Source organism: Schistocerca piceifrons, chromosome 8 (assembly GCF_021461385.2).
Source record: "Schistocerca piceifrons isolate TAMUIC-IGC-003096 chromosome 8, iqSchPice1.1, whole genome shotgun sequence".
Classification (NCBI taxonomy): domain Eukaryota; kingdom Metazoa; phylum Arthropoda; class Insecta; order Orthoptera; family Acrididae; genus Schistocerca; species Schistocerca piceifrons.
The window spans coordinates 2,605,777-2,625,742 of record NC_060145.1 but is presented as its reverse complement, the minus strand read 5'-3'; the positions used below and the strand labels follow the sequence as shown (position 1 = coordinate 2,625,742).

General features: G+C 45.6%; 1 protein-coding gene across 1 annotated transcript in view; it reads right to left on the bottom strand.

Annotated features, from left to right (window-relative positions):
• LOC124711474 overlaps positions 1-19,966 on the bottom strand; it is a 188,093-nt gene that overhangs the window by 43,972 nt on the left and 124,155 nt on the right. The window contains exons 9-10 of the mRNA XM_047241580.1: positions 14,752-14,979; positions 1,875-2,233 (exon numbers count right to left, since the gene is read on the bottom strand). Of these exons, the coding sequence (XP_047097536.1) occupies positions 1,875-2,233; positions 14,752-14,979 (587 nt within the window). The remainder of the gene's footprint in view (positions 1-1,874; positions 2,234-14,751; positions 14,980-19,966) is intronic.

Sequence of the window (19,966 nt, the reverse complement as noted above, 5' to 3'; positions counted from 1 at the left end):
AAATCAAGACATCACCAACAATGCCTGCCCAAACGTTCACAGAAAATCTGTGTTGATGACGTGATTGCACAATTGCGTGCGGATTCTCGTCAGCCCACACATGTTGATTGTGAAAATTTACAATTTGATCACGTTGGAACGAAGCCTCATCCGTAAAGAGAACATTTGCGCTGAAATGAGGATTGACACATTGTTGGATGAACCATTCGCAGAAGTGTACCCGTGGAGGCCAATCAGCTGCTGATAGTGCCTGCACACGCTGTACACGGTACGGAAACAACTGGTTCTCCCGTAGCACTCTCCATACAGTGACTGCACGAACAATTGCCTCGTCGATTGCAGGTGTCGTCGTCGTTCTAGGTCTTCCCCAGTCGCGAGTCATAGGCTGGAATGTTCCGTGCTCCATAAGACGCCGATCAATTGCTTCGAACGTCTTCCTGTCGGGACACCTTCGTTCTGGAAATCTGTCTCGATACAAACGTAGCGCGCCACGGCTATTGCCCCGAGCTAATCCATACATCACAAGGGTATCTGCCGACTCCGCATTTGTAAACATTGCACTGACTGCAAAACCACGTTCGCGATGAACACTAACCTGTTGATGCTACGCACTGATGTGCTGTAGAGCAATGAGTCGCATGTCAACACAAGCACCGAAGTCAACATTACCTTCCTTCAATTGGGCCAACTCGCGGTGAATCGAGGAAGTACAGTACATACTGACGAAACTAAAATGAGCTCTAACATGGAAAGTAAGCGTTTCCGGACACATGTCCACATAACATCTTTTCTTTATTTGTGTGTAAGAAATGTTTCCTTAAAGTTTGGCCGTACCTTTTTGTAACACCCTGTATATTTATTTAACAACAATGTACAGGTTTTCTGTTAAAACTGACTGCGGGAAAGTGTATATATAGTGTGTGTACCTTACATATTGAAAGACTATGTTGCGTGTGTCCGTCTAAATGTGTATTAGAGTATGGTGTACACATTTTTTTTTTTTTTTTTTTTTTTTTTTTGCCGTGCGGGATTAGCCGAGCGGTCTAGGCGCTGCAGCTACGGACTGTGCGGCTGGTCCCGGCGGAGGTTCGAGTCCTCCCTCGGGCATGGGTGTGTGTGTTCTTCCTTAGGATAATTTAGGTTAAGTAGTGTGTAAGCTTAGGGACTGATGACCTTAGCAGTTAAGTCCCATAAGATTTAACACACATTTGAACATTTGAAACATTTTTTTGTAACTGTTTGCTCTTTAAGTATTATTATCTACATGTATATAAGAAAAAATATATAGCCTAAGCCCTTTCGAATGATAATTATAGTATGGCGTAAAAGTTCCTATACAAATATATATGAAGCCTGTGTCCGTTCGAACCATTATTATATCGTATAGACATATTAAGTAAACAGTGAAATACTTTTAGTGATTTTTGTTAACAGCTTTTAACAACGACTTGCATTTATATAGCAGTACAGATTGAGGAAACACCTTTGTTTAGTCTAGAGACACAGTAGAGTAAGGCAGATGTTCTACGAACGCAGCCCCCCCCCCCTCCCACTCTCCACCCCATCGAATAACGTCCTGGATTCGACCCCGGCCGCCTCTGTATCCATTTCCTGACCTACACATCTCTGTTCTTCATAACGTTGTTATATAGTCATAATTTTTCTTCAATAATTATAATGCAACAACACTCGTGGGTGCTCCAGTTTTGACACTGTAAACTTTCAGTTGCCTACCTCCCGACACTACTGCAAATAGGCTACTTGTGGCAGCTTTCTGACATTAGCTTGCCCGAGCGACTCGCAGAAGAAAAGTGCTTGCACTTGCGGAAGCTACTTGCTGGCGGACGCGCGGCCTGAGGAGTTAGGAGACGCACCTCTGCACGGGGAGCGGGCCGCCCCTGGCGTGGTGGCGGCCGTCGGCGGCCACGTCGGCGTCCAGGTTGTTCTCGGAGCGCAGGAAGTACTTGAGCGCGTCCTCGAAGCCCCAGCCGGGGTTGCCGTGCTCGGCCCAGCGGTCGTAGTCCTGCGGGAAGCCGCGCGCGTACATGCCGGCGCCCAGCACGCTGGAGCCGCCGAGCCCCCGCCCCCGCGGCCAGGCGCAGCCGCCCCCGCCGCACGCGCGGCCGCCCCCGGCGCTGCGCAGCCCCCAGTCCGACGTGTTCTCCAGCAGCGGCGCGAACGGCGGCACCAGCGCCTCGTACGGCTCCTCGCCTCCAGCCTCCAGCACCAGCACCTGCCGCGCAGAACACGTGGGCGGCGGCGTCAGTCGCGCTAGCGTCTGGAGCGGCGGCGCTGGAAAACCTACAGCTCGACATCAGGCGGTTGTGGTGATCGACTGAAGTGGTTTCCGCGGACTATGAAAAAGGCATAAATATGCCTACAGCCAGTGCAATCGATAGAAAGTTGCTATATTTTTCGTCCAGTAGTTGTAACACACACACACACCTGTAGAGTGGCACCACGCAGAACCTCCTAGTGAAGTGGCGTGGAGGCTAAGTTGAAAAATAGGGTTTTACAACCAAAAGACTGGGGAAGGATATGGTGTATTGCAATCCTGAATAAAACCAACCTGCTTTCAGAAAAAAAAGTGTTGCATTAATTACACAGTCGTTTAGTGAACAAAGTAAGAGTATATGGACTATCAGACTAATTGTGCGATTGGATTGAAGAGTTCCTAGATAACAGAACGCAGCATGTCATTCTCAATGGAGAGAAATCTCCCGAAGTAAGAGTGATTTCAGGTGTGCCGCAGGGGAGTGTCGTAGGACCGTTGCTATTCACAGTATACATAAATGACCTAGTGGATTAAATTGGAAGTTCACTGAGGCTTTTTGCGGATGATGCTGTGGAATATCGAGAAGTTGTAACAATGGAAAATTGTACTGAAATGCAGAATGATCTGCAGCGAATTGACGCATGGTGCAGGGAATGGCAATTGAATCTCAATGTAGACAAGTGTAATGTGCTGCGAATAAATAGAAAGAAAGATCCTTTATCATTTAGCTACAATATAGCAGGTCAGCAACTGGAAGCAGTTAATTCCATAAATTATCTGGGAGTACGCATGAGGAGTGATCATATAAAGTCGATCATCGGTAAAGCAGATGCCAGACTGAGATTCATTGGAAGAATCCTAAGGAAATGCAATCCGAAAACAAAGGAAGTAGGTTACAGTACGCTTGTTCGCCCACTGCTTGAATACTGCTCAGCAGTGTGGGATCCGTACCAGATAGGGTTGATAAAAGAGATAGAGAAGATCCAACGGAGAGCAGAGCGCTTCATTACAGGATCATTTAGTAATCGCGAAAGCGTTACGGAGATGATAGACAAACTCCGGTGGAAGACTCTGCAGGAGAGACGCTCACTAGCTCGGTACGGGCTTTTGTTGAAGTTTCGAGAACATGCCTTCACCGAGGAGTGAAACAGTATATTGCTCCGTCCTACGTATATCTCGCGAAGAGACAATGAGGATAAAATCAGAGAGATCAGAGCCCACACAGAGGCATACCGACAATCCTTCTTTCCACGAACAATACGAGACTGGAATAGAAGGAAGAATCGATAAGGGTACTCAAGGTACTCTCCGCCACACACCGTCAGGTGGCTTGCGGAGTATGGATGTAGATGTAGTAGTAGATGAATTACTTGCTGACAGCCCGCATAAAATAAGGTGGGGAGTATTGTGTTGTCAATGCAGAATCAGAAATAGGAGAATGGCTCGGTCAGGAGGGCTCAGTGATTTAGAACGTGGTCCAGGCATTGGATGTCACTTGAATAAAATATAGCGTTGCTGCCTCTGGGTCACAGGGTCCCGGGTTCGATCCCCGGCCGGATCGCTGAGCAGTTCTAGGTGCTTCAGTCCAGAACCGGCTGCTGCGGGCATGGATGTGTGTGATGTCCTTAGGTTAGTTAAGTTTAAGTAGTTCTAAGTCTAGAGGACTGATGACCTCAGATGTTAAGTCCCATAGTGCTCAGAGCCATTTGAACCCGGCCGGATCTGGGATTTTCTCCGCCCGGGGACTGGGTGTTGTCCTCATCAACTCGTCATCATTCGGGAATTGGCGAGATTGGCACTGGGAAGATTGTGAATTTGTACGGGCGCTGATCACCTCGATGTTGAGCGGCCACAAACCAACATCATCACCATCATCATCATCATCTTGAATAAAATATTCACCAAGGGCATTTCAGCCTGACGGTGACGTGATTGTGAAGTGGAAACGCGAAGGAACAACCAGAGCTAAACCAAAATCAGACAGTCATCACATTAGTGCCGGACATGGACGATCGAGCATTTCAGTCAGTGGTTGTAAAAAATCGCACGAAGACAGCGGAAGGAATCACTCGTGAGTTGCGAAGTGAAGCCAGCAGTTCAGCCGGCACAGTGACTTTGCATAGGGAGTTGAACAGTGGGCTGCAGCTCTCTAGCAGCTCCTCATAAGCCACACATTTCCCCGGTCAGTACTAAGCAACGCTCGAGGTAGTGCGCAGAAGAAGCAACGCACGTGACAGTGGATGACTGCAAACGAATGATCTGCACTGAAGAATCACCTGCACCCTGTAGCGTAGAAGTATTTCGATTGGGCGAATGCCTGCAGAACAATACCTGTCATTATATACAGGGTGGTCCATTGATCGTGACAGGGCCAAATATCTCACGAAATAAGCGTCAAACGAAAAAACTACAAAGAACGAAACTCGTCTATCTTGAAGGGGGAAACCAGATGGCGCTATGGTTGGCCCGCTAGATGTCGCTACCATAGGCCAAACGGATATCAGCTGCGTTTTTTTAAAATAGGAACCCCCATTTTTTATTAGATATTCGTGTAGTGCGTAAAGAAATACGAATGTTTTAGTTGGACCACTTTTTCCGCTTTGTGATAGATGGCGCTGTAATAGTCACAAACATATGGCTCACAATTTTAAACGAACAGTTGGTAATAGGTAGGTTTTTTAAAATAAAATACAGAACGTAGGTACGTTTGAACATTTTATTTCGGTTGTTCCAATGTGATACATGTACCTTTGTGATCTTATCATTTCTGAGAACGCATGCTGTTACAGCGTGATTACCTGTAAATACCACATTAATGCAATAAATGCTCAAAATGATGTCCGTCAACCTCAATGCATTTGGCAATACGTGTAACGACATTCCTCTCAACAGCGAGTAGTTCGCCTTCCGTAATGTTCGCACATACATTTGCAATGCGCTGACGCATGTTGTCAGGCGTTGTCGGTGGATCACGATAGAAAATATCCTCCAACTTTCCCCACAAAAAGAAATCCGGGGACGCCAGATCCGGTGAACGTGCGGGCCATGGTATGTTGCTTCGACGGCCAATCCACCTGTCATGAAATATGCTATTCAATACCGCTTCAACCGCACGCGAGCTATGTGCCGGACATCCATCGTGTTGGAAGTACATCGGCATTCTGTCATACAGTGAAACATCTTGTAGTAACATCGGTAGAACAATACGTAGGAAATCAGCATACATTGGAGCATTTAGATTGCCATCGATAAAATGGGGGCCAATTATCCTTCCTCCCATAATGCCGCACCATACATTAACCCGCCAGGGTCGCTGATATTCCACTTGTCGCAGGCATCGTGGATTTTTTGTTGGCCGGTAGTGCATATTATGCCGGTTTCCGTTACCGCTGTTGGTGAATGACGCTTCGTCACTAAATAGAACGCGTGAAAAAAATCTGTCATTGTCCAATTTCTCTTGTGCTCAGTGGCAGAACTGTACACGACGTTCAAAGTCGTCGTCATGCAATTTCTGTTGCATAGAAATATGGTACGGGTGCAATCGATGTTGATATAGCATTCTCAACACCGACGTTTTTGATTCTGATTCTTGCGCAATTTGTCTGCTACTGATATGCGGATTAGCCGGGACAGCAGCTAAAACACCTACTTGGGCATCATTTCTTGTGGGTCGTGGTTGACGTTTCACATGTGGCTGAACACTTCCTGTTTCCTTAAATAACGTAACTATCCGGCGAACGATCCGGACACTTGGATGATGTCGTCCAGGATACCGAGCAGCATACGTAGCTCACGCCAGTTCGGCATTTTTGATCACAATAGCCATACATCAAACCGTCCATTATAACACGGGTAATGTATCTCGAAGCAAATACCGTCCGCACTAGCGGAATGTTAGGTGATACCACGTACTTACACGTTTGTGACTATTACAGCGCCACCTATCACACACCGAAACAAGTGGTCCAACTAAAACATTCATATTTCTGTACGTACTACACGAATATGTAATAAAAAATGGGGTTCCTATTTTAAAAAAACGCAGTTGATATTCGTTTGACCTATGGCAGCGCCATCTAGCGGGCCAACCATAGCGCCATCTGGTTTTTCCCTTCAAGCTAGACGAGTTTCGTTCTTTGTAGCTTTTTCGTTTGATGCTTATTTCGTGAGATATTTGGCCCGAACGCTATCAATGGACCACCCTGTATATGTGCGAACAGTGTAGTACAGGGGAGGTGGTGCTACGGTTCGGGGGTGTTTTTCGTGGTTATGCTGTTATCCCTTTACAGCTCTTAAGATGTTGAAGGATGTGAATATATTTTGCAGAATTGGCCTGGAGGCCCCATCCTACCCCCCTCCCTGTCGCGTCTGCCCCCCACCCCTCTTATGGGTCCTCATCCTCCATCAGCTCCTTTCCCGGTTCCCCCCCCCCCTTCGCTTTTACTCTCCTTTCCCCCCCTTTTTGTTTTCCCATCTCCTGTTCAGTTTCCCCCCACCTGCTCTCGACTGTGGTGTCACCTTTGCCGACTTTTTCGTGCTGTGTTCTAGTGACTATTCAGTGTTGTGTTGCGAACAGAAACCATGCTGTCGCTGGGCGTGCGTTTTATATACTTTGCGAACGGAATCCAGACTGTCGCCGTGTTTTTTTAATTGTCTATTGTTTCCCCTGTCTGCTCCGTATGTATTTTTATTCGCTTCATCATCCCTCTGTTGTTTGTTTTCATTTCCCCATTTTCTTTTCACCTTGTTACTCAATGAGTCCCCGATTTTATCGCCTGTTTTTTATTATTATTTATTCTCCTGCTCTTTGTCAGAAAACCTGTAGGCTGCAGAGCGGCGTCCTAAGCTGCTGCCAGCCCGCCCCCTTCGGGGGGAATTGAAATTCAATAAAGGAAAAAAAAAAAAAGAGGCCCCATCCGGGAAGGTTCGACCGCCAAGTGCGAGTCTTATTTCAGTCGGCGCCACCCTGGGCGACTTGCGCGCCAGTGATGAGGATGAAATGATGATGAGGACAACACAACACCCAGCCCACGAGCGGAGAAAGTCTCCAACCCGGTCGGGCATCGAACCCGGGCCCGCTTGCAGGGAAGGCGAGCACGTTACCACCCAGCTAAGCAGGCGGACATTTGTGGACTGTGTTCAGCAGAGAAACAGGTCGCAGACAATGACTGGTTGTATCAGCATGAGAAAGCATCCTGTCATAAAGCAGCATCTCTGAGTAATGGTTTGTGGACAATAACATTAATGAAATGGTCTGGCCTGCTCAGAATCCCGACCTGAACCTAAGGGAACGTCTGTGGGTCGTACATCATTGCATGAGTCGTATTGTTGATCACTGTAATCACACGCCGTACTGAAGATGCGTTGTACAAGACTAATGTATCCGTTCGATTCATGTGCAGCATATCCTGAATTTAAAAAAAATTCCTACCCGAATATAAACTTTTATGGCACAATCTTGTTGTGCCATTTATAAGTTAACATTCTGATTCGATTTTCCGCTCTATACAAACTAGAGTAATTAATCTTTTGACGAATACTTACTAGGTCTGTGCAAAAAGAAACTTGATTACATGAGTTTATTGATTTACGATACGGCAGTAGGAGCGATGCAACACTTTGAGAAACAAAATTTATTAGGAAATAATTTGAGCCTCCTTTCCTAAAGGTGATTTTACCTTTATACGAAGCCTTACAAAACGCAGCCTGTGAGAATGTGTTGCATTGGCGATGATCCTTTCCAGCGTTTAGGTATACGGCGGTTGAAATCTCCCTCCTGCCATCCAAATTTAGATTTACATTTCCTTCCCTAAATGGCGTAAGGCAAATGCTGGGATGGTTCTTTTGTAAAGACGTGTTCGATTTCCTTCACAACCCGAGCATGGGCTAATGACATATTCGTTGGCGGAATGAGGATCCCTATTCTGCCTCCCTTGTGTTGTCTGTTCATCCGTCTGACCACAGTGCACTTTTATAGTGGCCACACTTGCTTCTACCGGTGGTAAATCGTGTGAGACGGGGACCTGGGCCAACGAATTGTTTCTGCAGTATTATTCATGTTTTTTTTGGGATGCGGCTCTCTTTGAAAACATTGTTTTTGTCCGTAAATAGAGATACCACATTTGGAGGAATTTAGAAGGATTTTTTATTTTTCGGACGCTTTTGCCACTCACTGTGACTCCTGTGCTCTTCCTTCTACGTTGTATACCATAATTTTATTTCTTCTTATTATGCTTTGAGCATGCTTTCGTGCTTGTTTGTCCAAAATACCTTGACTGGTGTCACCACACTCTTCCCCTGCTGGCTTATCAGCAGCTATGATAACAAATTTTACGCAGGTCTGAAACCGGAACATCAGCCATTTCACTGATGCTTCGAAGTTTTGCGTTCCTCTCTTCCTCTTAGACACAGAACTTCGCATCGGTGCATTCCCCTTCAAGTCTTCATTTCTCAATAATCGCTGCATTTCGGGAAGACAACTTCGCTCCTCCGCCACTGAGTTGGCAGCGGGCGAGGCAACCAGCTTCTCACGGATGCCACTACGTGGCGCCACCGACCGGAGTACCGCGCTTTGATATGCTGGCGCGGTAATTCAAACGTTCGGCTCCTTTTTGAGCATACCAAAACTGTACAAGATTTCTAACGGGCCAGGCTAAATTATCTTTTTATCGGTTAGAATAAAAATTGATAGTGTTATATTCAGTGTCAGCGGTTATTTGTGAAATTGGCTCCAATGACGGCATTCTCATTAATTTTTGAAGTACTACGAGAAGCAGTGAATGAAAACCTTTATTATAAAATGAAACTTTTGCTTTGCAGAAGAGTGTACAATATTGTTACATTTCCTGGCAGATTAAAACTGAGTTCCTGAAAAGGACTCTGACATGGAACCTATTCTTCTGTGCGCAATGAATGTTCTGGATACCTTAGTCGGTAAGAGCATATCCCGCGAAAGGCAGAATTCTTGGTTCGAACCCCGATGGGATATACAGTTACAACTTGCTAGGATGTTCCAAGACAGTTCACATTCTCCATTTTCAACATAGAGTTTTTTCAATTATTTTCACTTTCAAGTTTCTGCACTTCCCTACCACAATAGATATATTGAAGTCTTCCTATGTGTTGTGGGAAAAAATGTGTACAGTCTATAGCAGTCGTGTTTCTTTGTCAAGCAGTACAACATCGTTACGGTACAGAATGTACAGAGAGAGACTAAACTGGGAACCCGATGAGGTTAAAAGCCAGATCGCTACCTTTCTCTACCAGTCATACCAGCGACAAGATCAAGCTCTGAATGAGTGGTTGATGAGGCGCGATTGGGTGCCAGAACTGGTAGCGCACTGCGCGGGGAAAACAGGGATACCGTTTTCGAATCCTTGAGCAGCCAACAGTTTTGACGTCTTAGTATTAGATTTGTATAATTTACGGGATCTATGGATAAGTGACGTTGTACCTGGAATTTTCAGAAAACAATCTGCAAGTAATGAAGAATTTTTAGCGTGTCATAGATGGATCACGATTCTATTCGTTGGCTGCTCGTAATGTCGTTACTGACGAGACTGTACCGACTCTTCTAGGCACGCCTACCTCGTCCCTTTTTTTTAAAACGTTGTAAACAGGGTCAAAGTAAATTGCTAACCTTCCGTTGCCCACAATCTTCTAGAATCCTTGGTCAGTTTCAGAATGTCGTAAAAATATTTCGATGTGATACACTGATTCTTTGATATCATCGTAACACCGTTTCTGGCACTGATCATTTTATCATTTAAGGAAATGAAACAAATTTTGTCAAATGAAAAAGTGCGTCTTACATTGTGTTGAGAAAATTTTTCTTGCCGTTTACTTAAAGTAGTAAGAGTATTTTCTCATTTAACTGTTTAAGTTACAAAACTGGATATGTTGTATTGTTTTCAAATAAACTGCTTTGTTTCCTTTCGTCACGTTATGACCGAGTTATTGTTCCTTGGTCACCAGATGTACTTCACTGGAATTTTTCCTGATCGGTTAATTGGGAGAAAAGGACAAATGTTAACTCCTTGTCTTTAAGAAGTTAAAGAAACAATGCAACAGATGAAAAAAGCCCGAATTCTGAAAAAGATTGGCTCCTGTTCTGGGAAATTAAAGCGCTCAGAGACATGTGACGAACTTCCGTGCAACAAGATCGAAAGTACGATATTGCATGGCCTGTGTTATTAAAAAGAACGATGCAGCCTTCCTTCGGACAAGCTTGCATATGCGAAGCAACAGGCACTGCGGCGACTACAGCTGCTACGAAGTACGTGAAATTCATTCGCAGTTGCGAGTACGAACAACCGTCAGCTGTATGAAGGAATGACGTCTGTGAAACTGTGTGCCGCGCCAGGACTCGAACCCGGATTTTCTTCTTTACGCGAGCCGTCTCCTTGCCCGTTTTGGCTACCCGTGCACGATTCACTGCCAGATCGAGACATTCGTACGTCGTCGTTCCTGCGTCACAACCTGTACTCATACGCACAGTATGTAATTCCTGTACAAGGGAGGACACTTTAATTGAAACTCGCTGCCTGTATCGCGGGTAAGTACGATATTGTGTGTTGTTAATGTTTCTTCGAACATGCGTGCAGTTGAGTCTGATCGTCGAGTAGGCAGTCAGATGGTGTATTTCTGCTGATAGGGATTTCAGTTTCTTCAAGAAGGTCAATCAATCATCGTGCCTTTGTTGGCAAAGTGAAGTATTTGGAATTTCTGTTCTGTGCTGTTTGCAGAAAGATTGTGATGGGCAAGTTGTACCCCAGTGATGGCTTTGTTCAGGTATTTGTCCATACATCGACTATATTACGCGCAGACAAAAACAAGTAACGTCTCTGAGCAAAGTGTGCCGTATCTTCGTATGAAGAAATTTGTGATAAGCAACAGTTGTATAGCACATGCAGGATGCTGACAAACTTTCGTGACTACGGTATATACGAGTTGTGCATATTCTGTGAAAAGTGAGTGATGTATAACCAACTTTCTTTGACAATCGAAGCTAATAGATGGATATTAATAACAAAGCCGCCCATACTATTCGCAGTAAGTTCTTTACTGCCCACCCTATTCGCAACACAGTTTGTAGAGAGTATTCACATACATCACTCAGTGTGCGTGGAACATTATGTTGTACGACCCATGGTCCAGGAGACATGACGCCATAAACAAAGAGATGCGCGAAGAAAAAGAGCGCAAATTAAACGGATTATACTCATCCACTGTTCCATCAGACTTTGGACGTAATTTCACACCTTTTCTAAACTATTTGTCGTTTACGTGATTGACATCAAATATTAACATATTAACAGATGTGTGAAGTAATCAAAAGTTTGTACCTACTTAATACCGAGTGGTTGTAATTAAACTGAGGACGCTGAGAGTGCGGCAGTGCGGGCTGTATACGTTGTAGGGAGCTGACGCATCGTAGGTGTGCTTATTAGCCGGGGCGATCGCAGGTATACTGCAAAAAAAAAAAAAAAAAAAAAAAAAAAAAAAAGATTGCTTAATGCTACCACGTCGAAATACGGCGCTGTAAGCAGACATAACATGAAATGCTTCTGTTTTGGCGTCAATATGCTGGTTGTCTCTCGGTGACGGATGTTGATTTCTTTAGTGAAGTGACTGTTGGTGTAAACGATTGAGGAAGTTGAAGTTGTGCGTATCATATGCAGTGGCTGTTTAGAAGAAAGACTGTGTACTCCTGGCAAAGTAGTTTGATCAGAACAGCAGCAGTAGCGTCGCTGCATGGTGGGAGTATCGCCGATCGAAACAGCTGCGAAGAGGTCCCACGCCAGCCAATGGGCTAAACAATATTATGACGAAATAAGAAGGGACAGGTGAATGGGGTGGTGCAGCAGGGAGGGGGAGGCGGCGGCCCGTTCCCGTGGCACTGTTGATGAAGTTTCTCTAGCTGTAGCCGACCGTGCACCACCCGGCCCCACTTCTGCACCCATCACTACTCGAGATGTGTCACAGGAGTGTCTCTCCCCTGGTCAACAGTTCAAAAGATATTGCGGCGCATTTTACGCTGGTATTCCAAGAAGATTAAGAATATGTACCAAATAAATAAAATTCTAAGATTGACTACACCGCCGTGACTTCGCCTCTTTTTTTTCGCATGCATGGAATCTTCGCACGGACAAGGTACATTTTACTGTGCATGTTGCTGTGAATGCTCTGAACTGTCTCACATGGGGTTCTATTCTGCCACATTGTGTGCAGCAATATCCGCTGCAATCGACTTATGTTGTGACCGTGTGGTGGTGTTTCACAAGCTCCTTCATTCTCGGTCCGTTTCTCTTCGAGGAAGCGACACCTCGCGGGCCAGCTAGCTGTACAGTGACATACGCACATTGCGAGGACCGCCTTTTGCAACACGTTGATTCCAGCCTTGCAAGAATGCCACTGTTCCACACCACTATTTTCGTGCAAGATAGGGCAACACCACATGTCGGTTGCCAGGTGAAATTCATGCTTCGACCAATGTTTCGCAACGACTGCATCATTTCTAGCCAGTTTCAAAACGTGTGGTCTTCTTCATCCCCCGACCCTGACCCATGTGACTTCCGGTTGTAGGGACATGTGACAGGTTGTGTCTATCTGGCATGTATCCTGCCTCTTCCTGATCTAAAGGAGATCGCAGGACGACATGACATATTGCTCTGTTTTTTTCCACTGGAAATTCCGTGTTACAGATGCAGCATGTTGCTCATTCGGAAGATCGTACTCAGCGCATGTAACATGTGAAAATATCCCAATAACCATGCCAAAATCACTTTTAACAGGTGTTTGATCATTCCTCCACCATGTTGTGAGTGCTTCCAGCGCCAGATTTTCACTTGTTGGCAGAAATTGGAACTATTATTTTCCCAGTATACTCCGCTAGCACACCGATTAATGGACATTCCTACGATATTGCAGCGTACTTCTATGTATACACTACTGGCCATTAAAATTGGTACACCACGAAGATGACTTGCTACAGACGCGAAATTTAACCGACAGGAAAAAGATGCTGTGATATGCAAATGATTAGCTTTTCAGAGCATTCACACAAGGTTGGCGCCGGTGGCGACACCTACAACGTGCTGACATGAGGAAAGTTTCCAACCGCTTTTCTCATACACAATCAGCAGTTGACCGGCGTTGCCTGGTGAAACGTTGATGTGATGCCTCGTGTAAGGAGGAGAAATGCGTACCATCACGTTTCCGACTTTGGTAAAGGTCGGATTGTAGCCTATCGCGATTGCGGTTTATCGTATCGCGACATTGCTGCTCGCGTTGGTCGAGATCCAATGACTGTTAGCAGAATATGGAATCGGTGGGCTCGGGAGGGTAATACGGAACGCCGTGCTGGATCCCAAAGGCCTCGTATCACTAGCAGTCGAGATGACATGCATCTTATCCGCATGGCTGTAACGGATCGTGCAGCCACGTCTCGATCCCTGAGTCAACAGATGGGGGCGTTTGCAAGACAACAACCATCTGCACTAACAGTTCGACGACGTTTGCAGCAGCACGGACTATCAGCTCGGAGACCATGGCTGCGGTTACCCTTGACGCTCCATCACAGACCGGAGCGCCTGCGATGGTGTACTCAATGACGAACCTGGGTGTACGAATGGCAAAACGTCACTTTTTCGGATGAATCCAGGTTCTGTTTACAGCATCATGATGGTCGCATACGTGTTTGTCGACATTGCGGTGAACGCACATTGGAAGCGTGTATTCGTCATCCCCATACTGGCGTATCACCCGGCATGATGGTATGGGGTGCCATTGGTTACACGTCTCGGTCACCTCTTGTTCGCACTGACGGCGCTTTGAACAGTGGACGTTACTTCTCAGATGTGTTACGACCCGTGGCTCTACCCTTCATTCGATTCCTACATTTCAGCACCATAATGCACTACCGCATGTTGCAGCTCCTGTACGGGCCTTTCTGGATACAGAAAATGTTCGACTGCTGCCCTGGCCAGCACATTCTCCAGATCTCTCATCAATTTAAAAGTCTAGTCTATGGAGTCCGAGGAACTGGCTCGTCACAATACGCCAGTCACTACTCTTGATGAACTGTGGTATCGTGTTGAAGCTGCATGGGCAGCTGTACCTGTACACGCCATCCAAGCTCTGTTTGACTCAATGCCCAGGCGTATCAAGGCCGTTATTACAGCCAGAGGTGGTTGTTCTGGGTACTGATTTCTCAGGATCTATGCACCCAAACTGCGTGAAAATGTAATAACATGTCAGTTCTAGTATAATATATTTGTCCAATGAATACCCGTTTATCATCTGTATTTCTTCTTGGTGTAGCAATTTTAATGGCCAGTAGTGTACAAGCTGCATTGCAGCACTCGGAACACAGTTTAATTACAAAAACCCGGTACACGGGAGCTGGACTCTTCAGAGTCGAGGGTTAAGTGAGTGCTGGAGAGCAGCACGGCGCGGCGATGGCGGCCGCGACTGACCTTCCAGTCAGGCACCTCGGAGAGGCGGTTGGCGAGCACGCAGCCGGCGGTGCCGCCGCCCACGATGATGAAGTCGTAGGGGGCGTCCGGGGGCGGCGCGGGCGCGGCCGGGGGCCGGCGTCGCGCGGCGCGCTCGCTGCCCGTCACGTTCCTGGCGACGGCGGCGTCCACCAGCGCCATGAAGACGGCGGCCAGCCCCAGCACGGCCGCCGGGCAGCCCGTCGCGTTCTGCACCTCGCGCTCCAGCGCCGACACCGTGGCACGCAGCGGCGCCGGGACCGCCACCGGCGACCCGCCGCCGCCTCCGCCTCCGCCGCCGCTCCCCGTCTCCATGGCCTGCCAAGAGTCGAGCGACGGGCCTGTTGTCATTTCGTACACCGGGCTCTCACAATAATAAGACTACGTTTCGTGTAGTGTATCCAGGTTACTTACAATCGGGCCGTGCGGAGTTGGCCGTCTTCCATTTTCTTCCTGCTTACAAGTTTGGGAGCTTGGTACCGACATATGAGCTTCCAAAGCAATGCGACGTAACTCGTAAATGTAACGTAAAGAACCTGGCTTTCGATGATTACATGCAACAGTAGGCGAACAGCGGAGAAATGGTTCCTGTCGGAGCGCAGACAAAGCCAATACGTTCCTCTTTAAATAACGCCTTGCTCACCAAAAATTCTCTCCAGCACTACTTGAGACATTAGTCGAATCCATGCCACGTCGTGTTGCGGCACTTCCGCGTGCTCGCGGGGCCCTACTCGATATTAGGCAGGTGTACCAGTTTCTTTGGTTCTTACCGAGTGAGGTGGCGCAGTGGCTAGCACACTGGACTCGCATTCGGGAGGCGACGGTTCAATCCCGCGTCCGGCTATCCTGATTTAGGTTTTCCGTGATTTCCCTAAATCGCTCCAGGCAAATGTCGGGAAGGTTCCTTTGAAAGGGCACGGCCGACTTCCTTCCCCAATCCGATGAGACCGATGACCTCGCTGTCTGGTCTCCTCCCCCAAACAATCCAATCCAATCCAATCTTTGGCTCTTCAGTGTATGTCTCTCTCCCACTGTCTCCTTTTTTCCCACTTCTTTACAGTATATCACATTGCCACTGTCTGTTCTGCCACACTGCCTCCTTCTGTCTTTCTTTCCACTTCCACAGTGTCCACTATATCTCCGCAGGTCAAAAATGTACCCACGTACTTAAAATTTCTGTCCATAACGTGCCCTCCCCATACTTACGCCTTAAACTTCGCTGGTCTGGACAGGTCCAGTCCCGCCCCCACCTACCCAGGTTTTGGTCTCCACTCATCTGTGTTTTTAAATTCCATTGTCTTCTCCCTGTTTTCCTCCCATTGCTTCTGTCTCCTTCCACCTCTCTTTCTCTTTTACTGCCACTGTCTCTTACCATAAATATCTCCTCTCCCCTTGGCTCCCACGGCTACTGTGTTCACCTATTTCTCTTTCTCTTTCGCTGCCACTCTCTCTCTCCCACCATCACTGTCTCCTTTCTGTTCCACCGTCAGTGTCTCTCTGGAACGCTTCGGCAAAAAAGCGCGAATATATTCGCATAAAAAAATTTTTCGTGAGGAAGGCGGATGAGGGCTGAGGCAGCTAGTTCTCCACTTTTCTGTCAGAAGCGTTTAAATAGAAGCATATTTGCCTTTTATGTGCTCTAATAGATTTTTTGCGCTGGTTCCCCTCTTTTCTACAGCGCGGTGTGCTGCTTATCTAAAACGAATTACATACGCCCGTAAAGGTTGGGCAGTTTTTTTATATATTTGCGCACCTTTATTTATTTTGACACATATAAACAACGAATGAATACGCATAATACAAAATTAACACAAAATCGTTTGCTGTATATTTTTTGGATACTTTGGTCATCGATAGCAATTCATGATTCGTATCTTAAAAGAGTAAAAACGTTGTTGTAAATATTTTACTGAATTTGCAGTCACTGCATTTTTATATAATTTTAGCCAACTATTTTAAGTTATTTTCAGACATGTTGAGACCCTTTTTTAGCCCACTGCTTGCCACTGCAGTTATCACTTTGAGCATATTTGTATAGGTGTGAAGTGCCCCTTAACTGAGACGGCGCGTCACAGAGTTTTATTGGCGCAAAAATGATGACTAAAACATAGTTTGAGAACCTCAGAACCCTTTCGATGATTCGAGAACCATTGCCATCTGTTGACTACGTTACATAAAACTACATTTACGCCTCAGAACTGATATTAAGTGCATGTTTTAAGCGTATAAGTACGGTAACTTTGAACTTCGTGCTCTCACTAATGGCTACTGATAGCGAAAAATGTTTCAAAGTTGCCTAACAGCATCAGCTTGAGAACATATGGTGAAAATTTTGACAGTTTGCCGTGAAATGAAATTATAGAAGTGGCCATCCCCATAATTCTTACTTTTCGTACGCCAAGATCATGGTTTACGGGGTATTCTCAGGAACAGCCCATGAACAAATGCCGACCGAGGTCCATCCTAGATCACACCTAATGCAAAGGAATCAATCGATTTTCCGAATTTGCGTGGCCTGGAGGAAGTGTGTAATGTTCAAATTTTGATACTGTAGTGTAGGATAGTACAGTAAATCCGTTCTTTCGATAGGCATACAAAAGGCCGCTGCGCCAAGGGCTGCCGAAACCCTCGTGTTTATGATTCATAGGACCCGAGAGATGACCCCCTGAAATATCTCATTTTAACACGTGGCTTTTTGGAACATATTGGTACCGCGTACTGTCGTGCACGGACCGATTTCTAAGCTCTCTGAAGTATACACGTTTGTAACTTTTTAACAATGTTGCCGGTATCTGCGTGTGTATTGTAGAGTCTTGTAACGGTCACTGGTACGAATCTCGCAAGTAGAAACATTTCCTTAGTTTTATTTAAATATCATATTAATTAACGAATGGTGAATCAAAATTTATAATAAAAATACCATCTGTTTGTGTAATAACTAGCGACCCGCCCTGGTTTGCACAGTTTACGGGCTACTGTTTCGAGTTATGATTAAAATTGGGTGAACAATTTTGGGTAGTTGAATGTCTTCACATTCATATAGCTGACACGATTTAAACAGCGCCGTGTCAGGAAGGTTCTCAGGATACACGAGTGTGGTCTGCTCCGGCGTGCAACTGAAGTCTGAAGCGAAGTGACATCTCGTGGCAGTGACAGGCGCCAAAGTGCAGCGAGCTACAGTTCCTCTGTAACCTTTTCCCGCATCTCCCTTCACACCCATGAACATTAACTCTGTACCTCAATATCAGATACGTCCTGGACCGCGGACTATTCGGGAAGTTGGCAGTAGCTCGTGCTGGCACGGCCTGATTCTATTCTGAGGAGTTGCCCACTAGGTGGCAGTGGCACCATTTTCAGAGTGGTGGGAAAATTTAATTCGTCGTCGTTCAGCCAATTTCCTCGCGGATCAGTCTATCAATTAGTGAAAGCCACATCAAAATCTGTACACTAGTTCCTGAGATTAACCCGAACTTACAGATAGAAATTGCAACAAGCGAGTTTAATGTGTGTATAGAGGACTACTAACTACCTGAAAATGCCAATATTCACAATAAATAAAATCTGGGCAACAGTGAAAAACATCAAATAGAAAAAAATCTTTTTATTTCTATAGACTAAACATTATTCTTGATATCTGTTTTTCTTTAACAGTGATGTATTCTGCATGTCTACATAAAAATTTTATTTATTTTCATACAGCCAACAGTTACAAATAGAATAGAAATTATTACTAAATATTTACTTAACATTTTTATTCGTAAATAAATATGAAGTTTAAATAAAAGTAAAAATCGTTGCCACTAGCGAAATTCGAAGTAACGGATGCACAATTACCAGACTTTTATACTACACACTCAGCTATTGATGTCCATGACAATCTTATAGGAATATTTTGTACTTCATAAGGTTCCCAAAGCTTTTCTTCTTCAAAGGCGATTTTTTCGACTGCCTTGAGAACTGCATTCATGTCTGGGAAATGGCCTTCAAATGGTATGGATATAAAAATCGAAGATGGCCACTTCGCAACGTTTCCATTTAGTCTACACAAGGTCAACGAAATGTGATAGTCTACTGGGTATTCTGGATGAAAGATCCGACAGGAATCTATGGAAACGTGTTTCCGGTAAGACGCGGGGGGGGGGGGGGGGGGGGGGGAAGAGGGAGGGGGGCTGGAAAGCCATCTACCAGGACGGCACTGCAACATCCCAGTCTAAAGTATTTTCTTAAAGGACAAAACAAATTGCAGTGGCCTAATGGGGAAAGAAGAATGCCTGAAAGTGAGCAGTATCCAACTGTGGCTCGATAATATAAGCACATAACTGTGAAAGTAAGAAGATTAATAGGAAAGTATCATCATCATGTACATTTTCGGGTTAGACATTGCTGCATGTTCCAGAACCAAGCAATTTAAAGGTGATCCATCATCTTGTTCGTGGCCGCTCCATCCTCCTCCCAGTGTTTGGTCTGTAGGAAAGTAGTTTCTGGCAATTTATTTCTCTAAGTTCCCACGAAACTGAAGTGAAATTTATACTGTGTCCAATAACAACTTTTATGAGTAATTATTAATTTAATTTTACATCTCCGTCCATTTCCACGATTTTTGGCCACTTTTCAAGAAAGACCTGTATTCCCACGCGGTTAAAGTGGCTGCATCGATATCTCAGAATGTGACGTAGGAAATTTTGCCATGCGAACTCTTTAAAAATTAACTTCAAATTTCTTCAAATATCCTCCGAGAGAGAGAGAGAGAGAGAGAGAGAGAGAGAGAGAGAGAGAGAGAGATATACACTATGTGATCAAAAGTATCTGGACACCCTCAAAACATACATTTTTCATATTAGGTGCATTGTGCTGCCACCTACTGCCATGTACTCCATATCAGCGACGTCAGTAACCATTAAACATCGTGAGAGAGCACATTAGGGCGCTCCGCGGAACTCACAGACTTCGAACGTGGTCAGGTGATTCGGTGTCACTTGTCATACGTCTGTACGCGAGATTTTCACACTCTTAAACATCCCTAAAACCACTGTTTCCGATGTGATAGTGAAGTGGGAACGTGAAGGGACACGTACAGCACAAAAGCGTACAGGCCGACCTCGTCTGTTGACTGACAGAGACCGCCGACAGTTGAAGATGGTCGTAATGTGTAATAGGCAGATATCTATCCAGACCATCACACAGGAATTCCAAACTG